The sequence below is a fragment of the Myxocyprinus asiaticus genome, chromosome 19 (genome assembly GCF_019703515.2).
Source record: "Myxocyprinus asiaticus isolate MX2 ecotype Aquarium Trade chromosome 19, UBuf_Myxa_2, whole genome shotgun sequence".
Classification (NCBI taxonomy): Eukaryota; Metazoa; Chordata; class Actinopteri; order Cypriniformes; family Catostomidae; genus Myxocyprinus; species Myxocyprinus asiaticus.
Window position 1 is genome coordinate 37,464,912 of NC_059362.1, and position 17,165 is coordinate 37,482,076.

At 38.2% G+C, this 17,165-nt stretch overlaps 1 protein-coding gene across 3 annotated transcripts in view; it reads right to left on the bottom strand.

The window, feature by feature from the left end:
• Positions 1–17,165, bottom strand: part of LOC127410065 (inositol-trisphosphate 3-kinase B-like) — a 40,628-nt gene that overhangs the window by 21,706 nt on the left and 1,757 nt on the right. For 2 of the 3 annotated variants that reach the window (XM_051645092.1, XM_051645094.1), the window contains exon 2: positions 14,888–16,125. In XM_051645092.1, coding sequence (XP_051501052.1) covers positions 14,888–15,937 — 1,050 coding nt within the window. In that variant the 5' untranslated portion in view covers positions 15,938–16,125. Of the gene's footprint in view, positions 1–14,887; positions 16,126–16,671; positions 16,735–17,165 lie in introns of all 3 variants that reach the window. The other variant, XM_051645093.1, reaches the window with a different exon arrangement.

Consider the following 17,165-nt stretch of genomic DNA (forward strand, 5'->3'; position numbering starts at 1 on the left):
AGTTTAACAGTAATGGATGCAACTCTTAAGTTTGTATGCAGCATGGTGAGAGCAGATATTTTTACAATAACTTATTCTAAGGAAGATTAATAGTATTTGATTTCATGCACAACAGGGTGGAGGTCTGCAACCCGACCCGTGCCCGACGGGCCCAGAGAACCCGACGGTTTTCGGGCCGGGTTCGGGTCAGTTTTTCAAGTAGGACTTCAGGTCGGGTTTGGGTTTGTATGAACAGGTTTACCAAACTTGTTTCGCGCACTCACTCACAGACACGCGCGAATGTACGAGTTAGGGGCTGTTCACACCGAACATGTTTTTGTGCGCATCTGTTCTGTTTTCCCATTGTTTTCCTATGTAAACACATGCTGGACGAATGTCTTTAACATTTGCACCGCGTCTCGCTTAAACACCATGTCAAATTAAGTAGAACTTTTCAAATTTTCAAAAACACATGTTGAGACACCTGCACTCCTTTTCATTCTTTGCGCTGCATCTCGATTGTTTTTAGCACAGTTGTCACAAAGATTTAACAATCTGAACAAGTTCAGGCTGCATAGAGGGGACTGTTGCAGTGTTTCATATTATTCCAGATTGTTCTGCACCAAGAGGGGACTGCTGCGTTGTTTAATATAATTCCAGATTGTTCTGCACCAAGTGAAGTTTCAGCAAATAAACAGTAAGTCCATGCTTTTTTCCCCTTCTGCTCTAGTGTACTAAGGGGCTGCTGTGCCTTGTTAAAACTGTATATGTTTAGTGTTTCAGTACTGTTATGAATGTTGCCTATATGCTTACATAAAATTCAGCCTATTGCAACAGTACTTGCTTGGAGAAAAAATTCGATAGTAAGCGATTTCGGGTTCGGGCTTAAAATCTGACGGTATCATACGGGCCGGGTAGGGTCAGGCCACACGGTCCCTGGTACGGGTTGGGTTTCATTTTAAGACCTGTACAGACCTCTACAACAGGGTCAAAAGCAGAACTAAAGGTGAGCAACTTCCTCTTTGATGATAAGTACAACATCATCTCAAAACCACAAAAGTTTCCGACAGCAGTGCCCCCTGGGAAACACCAGAAACCTTTGAGTTCAAGTGGATGTTTGTTTGCAGCACCAGACTATCAAGTCGTGCTTATTTTGCTGCAGACCAAAGACTGTTTTTCTGTATACATCACCCCACAAAAACCACATTAATTCCTTTCTTAAAAGCACTTTCTACGAACAGGGTACAATGATTGATTTTTTTTTTTTTTTAAACAAATGGTCAGTGAAAGGAGGCGCTTAACCTTCAGAAAATGTTGACTGTCAACCTAACAACAAATAAAATTAGGTTATATTTTCTATTCATTTTATATGAGGCTTGACATTTTTGCAATCCTGTTAAAAGTTGGGACATGTCTAAATACAGTCTAAAACCTTGATTTGTAAACATTAAATAAATATCAAAACGAAACAGAAAAATGCTATAAAGTTAAAAAAAAATGCTATAAAAAAATTCTCAAAATAACTCTAGTAGAGTTAAATAGTTGAGTAATTAAAACATAATATTAATTAAGTTAAGAAAAAAATAATTCTTTCTACAATAAACTGAAAATCAATTCATATCAAACAGATTAAGTCAAAGTTATGACATTGTTGTATGGTTTTAATTGTTGGATACAGTGAAATAGTTTTCACAATATAAACACAGGATTTGTGACTCTAATGCTTAAGAAAAAATGCCATGAGACACAAAAGCATACCATATTCATATACACTCACTGCGCACTTTATTAGGAACACCTGAACACCTACTTCTTCATGCGATTATCTAATCAGCTAATCCTGTGGCAGCAATGCAGTGCATAAAATAATTCAGATATGGGTCAGGAGATTCAGTTAATGTTCACATCCACCATCAGAATGGGGGAAAAATGTGATCTCAGTGATTTCGACCGTGGCATGATTGTTGGTGCCATACGGACTGGTTTGAGTATTTCTGTAACTGCTGATCTCCTGGGATTTTCACAAACAACAGTCTCTAGAGTTTACTCAGAATGGTGCCAAAAACAAAAAACATCCAGTGAGCGGCAGTTCTGCGGACGGAAACATCTTGTTGATGAGAGAGGTCAACAGAGAATGGCCAGACTGGTTTGAGCTGACAGAAAGGCTATGGTAACTCAGATAGCAACTCTGTACAACTGTAGTGATCAGAATAGCATCTCAGAATGCACAACACGTCAAACCTTGAGGTGGATGGGCTACAACAGCAGAAGACCACGTCGGGCACATTATTAGGACCATAGTGTTCCTAATAAAGTGCTTAGTGAGTCTAATTTCACACAACAAATCCCCCTCACCTTCATAAAAACGAGACTGGGTTCTTTGTGAACATTAGTTTTGAGAATCATACAGTGAGTCTAATAACAACTAAGAGCTCTGCAATCTTGCCTTTGAGCGGCCTTCCCTTGTGGAATGCCAGAAAAATTAAATGTCCCAGAGAGGACATTAGTGAGACTGAAGTTTACTCATTTAGTCTCGTCCCCCTCCCTCTCTCAAACTCCCTATCCTCTTCACTATTGTATAAAACCGCTATCAATAGCTCAGGGTTTTGTTAATTTGGGAAACGGAAGAGGCAGCGGCGTATCGCGAGGGGTGCACTCCGCGGCGCTGGGTCGTGGCATTGTTCTGATAAGGGCAGGGAGAGCTATATCAAGCTGGAGGAAAGGGATGCCGCTCTACACAGCGTCTACTTGACCTTACGGGTGTTGTTAAAGTTTCCACTAAGCACTGAGGGAGGAAGTCGCTTTTAACCCCTCAAGAGGAACCTCTCTACGAGACAAGAAAACACTGAGGGCTCCGAGACAGTATTTTCCACATATGCAAGCCACACTTTTTGGTTTTGTAAATGGCAAGACGGCCGTCATTAGGGCCTCAAGAGTCTTAATGCGGCCGAGGTCAATGTCGCCAGCCTAAACACAAGCTTTCACAGGAGAAGGCTGACTCTGTTTTCAATGTTGAAAGACAGAGCAAAAATAAGGCAAATTATCTTTGTAAAAAAACATATGTCTTTCATTTTATTAGGCAATTGAAAAACTTATGTTCATCATACATTTATTATTTGATACAATGATATTGCATTAAAGTAATAAGCCACGAAAGGCTGAGTACATTGTGCCTATGAACACCCCTTACCTGTGGTAAAATCCCTGTAACCTAAGGACTCGAGAGTTTTTTGCTTTAGTCACAATTATGAAATTTGGCTGACAATTAATTGTCAAACAAATTATTGCGATTATGATGATTAATTGTCTCATTTAGGGCTTTCATGATTAATTGTCATATAAATTGTCCAATTTCTTAAGGTGCATGTGTGCTTCACACACCTGAAGAACTAATTTTTACATATTTAACTTCTAATATACTCTAAGAATCAAATTAGCTCAGTGGTAAAAGACGCTGTCTACCACCCCTGGAGTTCGCTAGTTCGCTAGTTCGAATCTCAGGGCGTGCTGAGTGACTCCAACCAGGTCTCCTAAGCAACCAGATTGGCCCGGTTGCTAGGGAGGGTAGAATCACATGGGATAACCTCCTCGTGGTCGCTATAATGTGGTTCGTTCCCGGTGGGGCGCGTGGTAAATTGAGCGCGGATGCATCGGTGGATGGCGTGAAGCCTAGACATGCGCAATGTCTCCGTGGCTCAACAAGCCCAACATGATAAGATGCACGGGTTGATGGTCTCAGACATGGAGGCAACTGGGATTCATCCTCCGCCACCCAGATTGAGACAAATCATTATGCGACCACGAGGACTTAAAAGCACACTGGGAATTGGGCATTCCAAATTGGGTGAAAAAAAAACAATGTTACAAATATCAATATATTTCTAAATACTATTTTCTCTTTTTGGCCAACTTTAGTTTTGTCAATTTTACATTTGCACTGTTTTTTTTTTGTTGTTGTTGTTTTTTGGAACTAATAAAAAGAATATTTCATTTATTATAAAAAATAATAATAATATAAAATATATTTTATTATATTTATGTTATATAATATAATTTATATTATATTATACAATAGTAAAATATTTGTGTCCTAATTTCTTCACTTTCACGTGTTTTTTTAATGCCCTTTGATTAAACCCACGAGCCCTTATTTCTCATGAAGCAAAACCTTTGAGATTTTGTCTCATCTTTTTATAACTCCACAGAAATAGAGGAAGCATGGTCTCCTCCTCTGTGAACCCGCTATGACAAGGAACATTTGCCATTACACGATCGTTAAATTAAAGTGAAACCGGAGTGCTTTGTGTTCTCTATCAAAGTTTATATTTGTTTGTTTATATTTTCGCAGGAGTTTGGCAGAGCAGCTCAAATAACCGCGGTTAGGTCAAATAACTGCGATCAGACGATTATTTAATAATCGCGAGAGGCCTATTGCTTTATTTACAGCAATATGATAACCTACCTATATTCAATTAACAGTCAAATTTATTTTTAAAAGGATAGTTTAACCAAAAATTACAATTCTATCATCATTTACTTACTATCATGTTCCAAACCCGTATGACTTTATTTTTTCCATGGAACACACTTTAAAAGGTGATGTTAGGCAGACTGACAGCCTCAGTCACCATTCACTTTCATTGTATGGAAAGACGAAAGTGAATGGTGACTAAGGCTAACATTCTCCTAAACATCTCCTTTTGCATTCCACGGAAGATAGAAACTCATACGGGTTCATTATCCTAACTGTAGGCTGTTGATGGTTGCCAAGCAATGTAGCAACTTTAACATAGACTGTGCCATTATAGGGGTGTGTGTATAGTCATTTTACAACAACTTTAAACATGGCCCATTTAATCAGAATTTATAGTCAGAACTATTGGTTTTATAAATTGTGCTATTCTTTTTTTTATTATTTGAATACTTAAAGCAATATCATAGTGGAAACATTGAGGCCTGTATCAAGATAGAAACTGTATTGTGAGCTCACAGTATCATCTGACATATGAGCTTGAAATGTGTGTTTGTACATATCGTACATTGATTTTTGAGTGTCAAATGATAGCTGGAGTAATTGGCACAATAAAGTATGCAAGATATGTGCTGAAGCTTTGTGTTCCCAACAAGAGGAAGGTACAGTAAGATATTTAAATGAGATCAACATTCATACCTTGAAAATCTTGAGGTACTAGTTTCCATTGACAAGTCAGGTACATGTCTGAATTGTTTAAAATGACACACATAAAAGTGGGTACACCTGGACCCTTAAATACTATAAGTTTAAAGGATAGACAGCTCAGACTGAAGTTCAACACTTATCGGATATTAAGAGAGTACTATTTAGCATGAATTCCCCTTTGACAGTTAAAAAAACGAAACCTTTACATTCATTGACACTCCTGTCCTTTGAAAGCATGCCATAGCTATTCCTGCTTGTCCTGAAACCGGTATTTTTCCCATAATGACAGGAGATATATTTCACAGAAGCGAGACCTCCCATTTAACTGACTTTTTACTGCACCCTATTATACACAAGGGTATAAAACTGCTAAAAGACATTACGCAGAAAGTTCACTCACTCCTTGAGGGATTAACTGATAAAAATACACTTTTTCTTCACATGCCTCCATATTTGAGTTGTGAAGGGGTGAGAAAATGTACTCCGCTTAACATAAGATTCCCCCACTCTGTTGTGGTTTATATTGTGATATTGACCACAACCACCTGGTTGTACATTATGCCACTTATTAAATGGCTACTTACCAAATAAATGCATTCGGGTTCAAAAGTCACACACATTGAAAATCAGGCTTTCAAACTCTAATTTAAAACTGGAATTAAACACAACATTTTAGGATTTTGGAAAAAAGTAAACCAAATATATGTTATCACATAAAATAAATCAGACATATTTAAGATACTGCACTGCACTACTAATTGTCATACAATGGTTGATTTTTCAGTTCAACTTTTCGCTCAAATTGTTATGCTGATTAAATATTTATCTTTTTTTTTTTTTAATAAAAACTATAAAAATTACAAAATAGAAGCATTTTTACAAGTGGATTCAGCACTTCTGAATCCCACTGTACACTTATATGGTGTTGCAGGCCGTGGCTTACGACTGTGCACCAAAGAGACCACTTCAAGAGAGTTGTACAGGGGGTATCAAGAGTAGCTCACAGCTCATTTCCAGGAGATAACCATTCCAATCTTCACATCTGTTTCTCAGAAAGACAACCACAACAACATTCCTTATCACAGCCACCTGTGTTAAAGGAATAGTGCACCCAAAAATGAACATTCTGTAAAAAGAAGGCGTTAAGAAGAATGTTAACACTGCTGACCCTCCTTTCATACAACAAAAGTGATTGGTGACCAGGGGCTTTCAAGCTCCAAAAATGACCAAAAGCATAATTAAAATATTCTAAAAGAGTATTTGAAAAATTGCAAATAGTGAAAATAGTATATAAAAATTTTTATGAGTCCTGCAATATAAAGTATTCCATGACTTCTGGAGCCATACGATAGCTTTGAGAGAGGAAAAGACAGAAATGTAACCCCATATTCACTGATAATCTCCGCTGCAGCACTCAAACCTCATTCACTTGCATGTATTTAAATATGGTGCGTCACAACAAGTCACACCAGGTTTAACATCAGTGATGCCAAACGTCACTGGTTCTTGTGTCTCATAACGATCAAAATTAAATATGAGTTTTGAAATCGAAATTTACCAAAATTTAAATTTCGGTCTGTTTCTCACACACAGCACCATACTGCATGGCTTCAGAAGACTTTAAATATAGTGCACAAGTCATATGGACTACTGTTATTGTACATTGGTGATTTTTGTCATTTTAGGAGCTTGACAGCCTCTGGTCACCATTAAGAGTGAACATTCTTCTTGATAGAAGAAAAAAAATCGTATGGGTTTGGAACAACATCAGGGTAACTAAATAATGACAGAATTTGTCATTTTTGGGTAAGAAATCCCTTAAAGAACACCTCATTTAATTCTCTCTCTTTTCTGTTTGGAAAAATATGAGAGAGTAAACCATGCAAAAACTGAAAAAGAAAATAATATGCTATGCGTAATTAGGCACCAACTAAAACAAAAGAAAACCATGCGTACGTTTAAGAAATGCATATGCCTTTTCCTTCAATGTCAAATATTAACATCCATTTGTTAATAGTAGGGTGCTTTCCCTATATTCAAGGGTTTTACGGTGCATACGCGTGAAGCCAGCCTGGCCGGCGCTAAAAAAGGGGCCGGTGCACTTCCTGTCTGTTGCATATAAAACGGCTCCCTCCAGCAGCTCGACTGCAGCAAAGAACCCCAGCTGTTTGAACCAGGCATGCCTTGACGTCAGCTAGTCGCTAGGCAACCGTCAACCACAGTGTTACATTTTCCATTGCTCGTAGCCTTCATATCCTCTGGTGTATCATGCTACAGCACTTGTATGCTCACAGTTAGGGTGATAGAATCAAACACACAGACTGAGTGTAAGAGTCCAAAGTTAGGCTAAGGACAAATATACAGGGCTTGTTTTGTCACACTCTATCAGATTACTGAACATTTGACTTGAAACAACAGCACAGGGTCAGAAGTAGCTTTAAGTATATTTAAACTACCATTACAAACCAGTATGACTTTCTTTCTTCAATGGAACACACAAGAAAATGTAAGGCAGAATTTCAGTCACCATTCACTTCCATTTTATGGAAAAAAGATGCAACGAAAGTGAATAGAGACTAATATTCAAACATCTTTTGTGTTTCACAAAAGTCTTATAGGTCAGTCATATAGGTTGGAACAACATTAGGGTGAGTAAATGATGACCGAATTTTCATTTTTTGCTCCACAAATCCAAAATCCAGTTGGTCAAATTGGTGTTGGGTGAGAACTGACCAAAATGTCCTTTTTCACTGTACATCTTGTCACTGCAGTCTCTAGGCATGATCATAATTTCAAGCTTGATTACACTTCCTAGTGCTTGATGGATGTGCAGAGAGCTAGATGGCGCTATAGGAAGTATAATCGAGCTTGAAATCATGATTGCCAAGGAGCCTGCTGTTGAGATGTACAGTGAAAAAGGAGTTACATTTTGGTCTGTTCTCACAAGACCAAGTGGACCGCTTCAGAAGACATTGATTAAACCACTGGAGTCTTATGGATTAATTTTATGCTGACTTTATCTTCTTTTTTATGCTTTTGGAGTTCTGGTCACCATTCACTTGCATTGTATGGACCTAAAGAGCTGAGATATTATTCTAAACATTTTTTTTTTTTTTTTGTTCAGCAGAAGAAAGAATGTCATAGACATCTTGAATGGCATGAGGGTGAGTAAATGATGAGAGAATTTACATTTTTGGGTGAACTATCCCTTTAAGGGCTCTCAAATTAGGAATAGTGAATAATTTAAATGATTTCATCCGCTCTATGATTTTGCTTCAAGAACAGAAACATTTCTCAACAATAGAAGCACTCATTGTGTCTGAGTGTGTTCATTCACTGAGCACAGCTTGTATGACATAAACAATCTCTAGAAAGCTATCCGCCCACTTGCTGTAGCCTGAAGCCTGCTGCGATCACAGGCCTAGACGTGTTTCATCATACCTTATTCAAATTTTCACATGAACCTTAAAAATATGACCTTTACCATTAGGATTGCATTAGGATTAAAACTACCATTGGCATGCCAGAGCTTGTTAAACTGCCAGTCAATCACTTTAATGTAGCTGAACAATATATATATATATATATATATATATATATATATATATATATATATATATATATATATATATATATATATATATTGACACAGATTAGTTGGTCGAAAGTTCCTCAGCTGAAATCAGTCTACGCTTACCGAAATTTGAACCACTGCCCCCAGTGGCAGTGGGCGAAGCTGAAAGTGTTATTTAACAAACTGTATGTGCACGTGTGAGCTCCAGTTTCTTGGTAAAATGTCCACAATGTGGCACTGAAAGAGAGTTATAAAGTGAGTTGTTTTTACTTGTAAATGTTGTAAGTCAACAGTCAACAGGTATTAATATTTTGTTACATTTAGGACCCCGTAAACCAAACCCCAACCCTAAACCTAACATTCATTAGAGTAAAAATTTAATCTTAGGGGGAAATTGCATCTTCTGCACTTAAGTATCCTGAACGCAAATTGTGTCTGATTCATGCAATATAATGCAGATTTGCACTTCAGTAACTGAGCAAAAAGCTAAGTGCTTTGCCTGTCGCATGTTCGGTTAGGTTACATTTGCTGTTGGGTTTGCTAGAGCAAGTTACCACAAGACTCTGTGCAGTGTGCACAGACAAACATACACACACACACACACACACACACACACACACACACACACACACACACACACACAAGAGGGTTCTTCCCTCATCTGATTGACACAGGAAAAGGAGACACCAGATCAGGGGAGTTACTGAGCATGCAGAAAATAAACCACACCTCTGACTTGCACTGGGCCAGTGTTATCTTGCATATCTCATCTTCATTATTAATAGAATGCACCACATAAACAACAACAATACACTGCAACCAAGGGTTAAGTTAAAGTTTGTAATTGCTGTGCAACTTCAAATGTAATTGCATAAATAATGATTATTTTCAAACAGGTTTCATGAACACTCCCCCCGTCTTCCACTAGTCCGAATAGATATTCCCAAACTAAACTCACGCCATTTGTTGAGCCAAAGCTGCTGTGTCCGGCTGGTTGGGATGCTCAAACAAACAGATAAATGTTTTGAAACTGGCACAGACCCCCATTTCACACTTTTAAGGGAAATCACCCTGTATTTAAGCGTTTTAACAATTTAACAAAAACGTACATGTTTCAGCATTAAAGCAGCAAGACATTTTTGTTTAAATGTCAAACAGAAAGTCCTTTTCAAAGAGACACAAAAATGTAATTAACAGCAGAATTAATGGTGTATGAAGCCTGCTTTTTTACACGTTTTACAACCAGTCCAGGTACATTCCCCATAAAGAACATTATTAAAGAGAGCGAAAATGTAAACACATTCCAGTTTTCACACCTTCAACCTAGTTGAAATACGGAAGTGTTAAAAAAAATAATAATAATCTTTGGAACCTCATCTGTGGTATAGTTTCACTTTCTGTGCTTTTGGAGATTCAAAACATGTATGAGTTTGCAGTTGGTAAAGTGAAATGTGCAACAGCTAGTCAAAGGAACTGTGCTTGAGGGATCCCCTCAGCCGCTGCGCTCTGCAGAGCACATGGGACGTCGTAAGCATAATAAACCACAACACAGTGCCATTAGTGCTTTAAAGGCAAGCCCATTTGAACTTTTTCTGGGTTACTTGTTTGACCAAAAGCGCTGATAACAAGTTTGTGGTTTTTATCTCTCTTCAATTTTCCAAAGGCCTAGTGCAACCTATCTATCTATCTATCTGTCTATCTATCTATATATATATATATATATATATATATATATATATATATATATATATACACACACACACACACATATTAATTTATTTCATTAATAAAACTAATATTTAATAAAAAACAAAATAAAAAAAAGGTTTTTGAAATTGATGACTTGGACCAAATAATAAAGAAAAGCAGCCAATAAGTGCTCAACATAGATGGGAACTCCTTCAATACTGTTCAAAAATCATCCCAGGGTGATACCTCAAGAAGTTGGTTGAGAAAATGTCAAGAGTACATGTCTGCAAATTCTAGGCAAAGGGTGACTACTTTGAAGATGCTAAAATATAACACAGTTTTGATTTATTTTGGATTTTGTTTAGTCACAACATAATTCCCATAGTTCCATTTATGTTATTCCTTAGTTTTAATGACTTTACTATTATTCTAAAATGTGAAGAAAAAAAATTATAATAACGAATGAGTAAGTGTTTCAAAACTTTTGACTGGTAGTGTATATATATATACATATAAAAAGTTTTTTTTTTTTTTTACAAATCATTGCACAAGTCATGCACAGGTTTGAATCAAAGTATATAAACAATTAGAGCTGTGACGTAATTAATGTGTTAATCACATGCGATTAATAAAAAAGTTTACCACATTAATTTTTCTTAATCGAGACTAACACATTTACCGTTAATTCAGCATAAACCAACATAAAGTCTTGTTGGGAGGGCGGAACCTTTGTAATATGTCGATATATCCGCCCAGAGTCATTATACTGACACACACACCACAACAGCGCTTCCCTGTCAGTGATAAAATGATGGAGAAAGGACCTCTTAGCACTACTATTTGATGTACAAAACAAGCCCAGATGGGACTTGTGATACAAATATTTTCAGTGCATTTTAATTACCACTGAAGCACGGCAAGTCTTAACTATCACTCAGCTTCTCCCGTGGAGTTCAAAGCGGCACTGCACGCTGGCATTGACGCTCTGACGCGAATCATGAACGAAGCTTCACGATTGCTGTAAAAAAGCGGATAGTGACAGTCTACTGGCAGATTAATATAGTGGAGGATGAGTTTAAGAGATTTAATGCCCATTGCAATGAATACTAAACCTATGGGGACTAAAGCCATCTTTCAACAGCAAAGGTGGGTGGCACAGAAGCTGCATCTGAAGTGGCAATTAGGTGTATTTTCACAGAGCAGGAATAAATGCATTTCCACAGCAGTTGCAAATGCATAAATAATGTTATGAGATGAATATTTTAAATGTAAAATTATGAATATAGAAATATGAAATGAATGAAAATATGAATGAATACTCAACCTGTTGGGACTAATTCTTTCAATACTTCAACCTACCAATTAGATATTGGGAAATGTTTCATGTTACTTGAATAGGTGATATTTTAGTGCATTTCTATCTTTAAAATGTGGAAGGCTTTGTTTGGAAAATGTTAATAAATCATTATATTGTTACTTAATGTTTTGTTTTCTTTCCTAAGATGGAAATAAATGCAATTTTACAGGAAAGTAAGTATATATGGTGTAAAATTCATTATTTTCATAATCTGCGATTAATCGCAATTAACTACAAAAAATGTGCGATTAATGGCAATTAAACAATTTTACCGACTGACAGCCCTATTAAAAATATACATGACTTTTCTTTATCCCAAACACTAAAGGAAAGGTTTAGCAAAATGTCTGAGCTGCTCTCTTCCATAGAGTGAACCCTTGGGTCAAACAAGGCCAACCGGAGATTGAGGCGGGTTCAATGTCAAAGGTGGAGTTTTGCTGAACTTCCCAGGTTGTGTATCCAGCGCACAACGGAACACATATGGGGAAAAACATTTATAAAAAAAAAAAAATACAGACACAGTACAAATCCATTAAAACAAATCCATTTTGCCAATGGACAAAAATGTGCACAAAGAAATTACTTTCTCTGGTACGGTGAACTTTCATATACAGTGTGCTGTGACATCGTGCTGCTGTTAGTGGAGAGACCACTTGGGACACCATGACAGTTACAGTCGGTGAGTTGTCAACGCTAACTTATTTTGCTGTTTACATTCAATATAAACTCGATATTCTAGATAAAATGATACCTCATCTTGAGCTTCCCTCTTGCTGGTGAAATGGGTGGGGTGTGTGACGTTGGCACCAGGGCGGCGTATTAAGGACGGGTTTTTGGGCAACGCTGCGGAGTTATTGGCCCGAAGGTGGGAACGCAGATTGATTTTGGTCTTGCGGCTCGAGGTCTGAGGCTAATGGCCCCGGCTGGCCAGTTGATATCCCTGGCTTGCACTGGCCCAATAGTGGAAAAGCAGCTAATCAGACAAAAAAGCACTGAAGCCATACAATAGCTTTGTGTGAGGAACAGACTAAAATTTAAGCAAGATTCATAAAATATTGCCTTAAAAAATCTTGAAGGCAGTGGTCAACATTCACTTTCCTTGTATGGCAAAGAGCAGCAAATAACTTCTGTGTTACATGGAAGAAAGAAAGTCATACAGGTTTCACAAGAGGGTGAGTAAATGATGACCGAATTTTAATTTTTGGGTGAACTACTCTTTGAACCTTGTGGGAGCATAGAATACACATTATACAAAGACTAGAGTGCTCACAGAGCCCTTAAACATCAAACAAAGCTCACTTTAATTAGCTTTCCCCTGCCTCCCAACCATATAAGGTGCACACAGTACGTCAACCCTCCAAAGCCAAAGCTGTTCCACTGTAATGGCACATGTCCGAGAACAACAAAGATTTTATTTCAGAACTTCAAGGCTATCAAGTAATCTTGCCCTTGTGGTCACTTTAAATAGTTAAACAATATTTTATGAGTGCTATCACTCATAAAAGTCAGATGGTACAATAGGATGTTTGCTCTTTTCCACTGTGTGTTTACAATAAATAAATGTTACATAAAGGGGCCTGCAGCATAAAGCATGAGTGGCAAGCAGAGTCACATTATTCTACAACTTATAATGTGAGTCTAAAAGACTGTTTGACAACTATGTCTAAACAATGAAGTCCTCTATGACAGCAACATTAGCATGCTAGCCGCAGGTTCACACGATGCGGCTGCAAACAAGGCATGCCTAAATTGGTGAGCCACCACATTCTCACCACGGCAAGCATGTCGCAAATACAAGAGTAACCCCCTTGAAAATGCATAACACATGTCATTTCCACAGGAGATGATTGTGTAAGTTAGTAGTAATGAGCTTATCTATGGGTAATGCATAATGCAGTTGATTTCTGAATCTCCAAGTTTAATTTACTTAAAAGGACAGTTCACCCAAAAATGAGAATTCTGTCATCATTTACTCACCCTAATTCCAAATCTGTAGGACTTTTGTTCCTCTGTGGAACACAAAATGAGATGTTAGGCAAAATTTTAGCCTCAGTCACCATTCACTGTCACTGCATCCTTTTTCTAAAACAATGAAAGTGAATGGTCACTAAGTAAAGAGTGAATAAAAGTGAATGGAGGCTAACATTCTGCCTAACATCTCCTTTTATGTTCAACAGACGAAGAAAAGTCATACGGGTTTGGAACAACATAAGGGTGTTAAGAATGATGACAGAATATTCATTTTCAGGTGAATTAACCCTTTAAAAGTGAAGTGTGTAATTTTTTCATGTTCAAAATTTTAAGTAAGCTTTGTAGGTAGATTTCACCAGAAAGTGTAAACTCTGTGGCACTATCAAAACATTGCTTTTGGCTTGTTTGAGCAGCCCAACATAGCAATATTGGCTCAAACAATGGCATAAGTTTCTGTTTGTCCAACAAATGGAAGATGATCGGAGTGTTCTGAAACCTGTTTTAAAACAGTCAATTGCATTTCCAATTGGTGGCACAGAAATTATACACTTCACATTTAAATAATGGATGCTTACTTCCAAAAAATAATTCACATCCATTTAATCTTTCTTCTCCATGCATGATTTATTGACAAATCACTGAAAATTTTGGTAAACTGAGCCCATAGAGAATATGCTCTAGAACTGCTAACCTTCTACTGCGTTGTTTGTTCCCTGCTCTTTTGTACTTTACTTAAAGGGCGGCCAACTAAAGTCAGAGAAAAAAGTCCATCTAGTCTGACAGCAGTACACAGAAGTACCTTTGTATGTGAGAATGTCAACAGTTACTCAGGAAGAATACAGACGAGCTCTGCGCAGGAGAGCGAAAAGACAGATGCACTGGAGGAAGTCTAGAATACACAACATCAATCCTGGGACTGACCAGTACACATACAGGCTATCACTTTAAGGTGAAATCTGCACCCAGAAGGTAATTCTGCCAAGAACAGAAATTGTAGATGTACAACAGCACGTTTGAATGAGATCAATGATCAACAAAATCAACGGAGAAAGATTTGCTGCCCCAAATTGGAAACTCACCAAACCACCGTCTCCCACATACAAAATAAAATCAAAGAGTAAATCACAAGTGGACTCACCGCTTTCTGTTGAGTCTGCAAGAAGGCTGGGGAACGCTCAGGGTCACTGGAGATATCGTCCTCTGATTCCTCCCAAGAGGAGGAGAATCCCGTAGAGGAGGCGGATGAGGAGGAGAGCTTCCTTAAAGCTCTTGAAGGTTGAGGGCTAATCTCTGGCTCCTTGCCCTCCCCACCTACCTCCATGCCGTGGTCCGTAATAATGACAGCAGGAATGGCGGCCACCTCTAGGTTGCCCCAGTCAACCAGTCGCTGGGTTGCTGTTGGATCAGCTCTGTCGTTTGTCAAACATTTCTCGGTCCAAGATGCTGAGCTCTTGTTGGCAGTTGAGTTGCTGCTAACCTCTCGAGAAGTCCTGGAGTGATTGTCTGTAGTGCTGTATGTTTCGCTCTTAGTTCCTGCTGATGTACTCTTATGTGGGATGCCCTCTTCTATATTTGGGTCAGCCCCATTCTTCTCATCACAGCTGACCTGCAGCCCCTCCTTTGGTCCAGAAAATCGCTTTCCATTTTGCAGTTCTTTGGGAATCCCCATTGAATGATCCATATTCTGCATAGCTAGGGGTGTTTCTTCTGGGTTCAAGCAGAGTTTGGCAAGTTGATTGGCTGGGACAGGTCTCCTCGAAATCCGTGGACTTCGCTGATTCTCTGTGCTGTGCACTTGGGCCAATATGTGAGCCTCAAAGAGGTCCACCTTCTTGTTCACCTCCACATTCTGCAGTTCCTTGTGTCGCTCCAGTTGCTGAGCAGCACGTCGCTCTTCACTCTCCTGGTCTTCTTCCAGGCCGGACCCACTCAGCCTGCGCACACGACTACCCACATTCACACCCAGCAGTTCTGGCGGCCGGCATGGGGAATGTGCCCTGGGGCTGCTGGGACTGGTAACTGACGGGAAGACAAAGGATTTTCCTGGAGACCCAGGGCTAAGGCTGCCTGGGCTAAATGAAGAACGACCAGGTACTGGAAGCACAGGCCTTCCTGTCCGAGGGCTGCCCTTATTGGTCAGGTTGTTGGGGTTCATCATTATCAGGCTGTTCAGAGCATAAGCTGCCATAGTGGCAGGCTGGCTCTGTCCTTATGCGCTCCCATTTAGGTCTATTCATCCATAGTCCATTGGCCACTAGAGCCAACCATCATTACGAAGGACTGAAGGAAAGCTGGCACGCACTGAAAAATACAATCCCAGACTCCTTTCCTCATTCACATATTATATCCACCACTGGTTCTTCTTTAGCAGAGTTGCTAAAAAGAAGCACAATATAGTCAGATGTTTTCAATTTCATACAAAGAGTATATGGCATCAGTAAGTCAAGGTTTATAGGTGAAAGTATTTTTATCAAAATAATGGCAAAAGAAATATCTTCTCTTTTAAATTCTGTAGGATTACTCAAAAAGAGGACATCATCAATAAGAGGACTATAATATTAATAAAATATTAGGACTAGTATTAAGATGAAAAGTTTGGTCACTTTCTAGACAAAATAAATGTGTCATGTTAAAGTCTTTGTTGTTCACAAAAGATTGTCTTAATTGTGTTGCTACTAATATGTTTCTGATAGCCTCTTTAGTGACATATTGGCATATAATTTTTTTTCTCTCCCAATTTGTGCTTGTCCTTCCATTGTATTAGACTATTAGCTTCCTCATTTACTTAGTCGTCTGAATAATCTTTATTACATCACACTTCTTACTCAGGTCAGGGCAGTCTACACACTATGAACACACAGTTACACATTTTTAGTATGCCAGACAAAATATGTCCTTCAATTTAAAAAAATATACACAGACCTGATCAAATACTGGAAACACATGTTACTCAGACGCAGTCAACATAACATTTTGTGCCTTTCCCTGAGAGAGAAAGAGCAAATGACTGAGGGTGTAATACAATAAGGCTTCATGGAAAAATATTATTCCACATACCATAACCCTTATATCACATTAAGTTTGTCTTGCCAGTTTGTAAATGTTTGTAAAAAAATATTGGTGCACAATAGTTCGTCCTCAAATACCAAAAAACATTTACCCTTTTCTTTTTACATTGCTAACAGAAATGGCTGGGAAGCCTCAACCCTGTTGATCTTGAAAAGAAAAAAAAAAAAAAAAAAAAAACAGTCATTGAGGAATCCATTAGCTGCTTCCATTTAGCCAAAGCCTCCACATGGGAGAAGTTTTGTTTAAATGGCACATAGAAATTTGATTAACTTTGAAAGGCTGAAGCAAATTATTTCATAATGAACCATAACAATTTCCAGCAAGTTTTCTCAAGTAGGACTAATTAC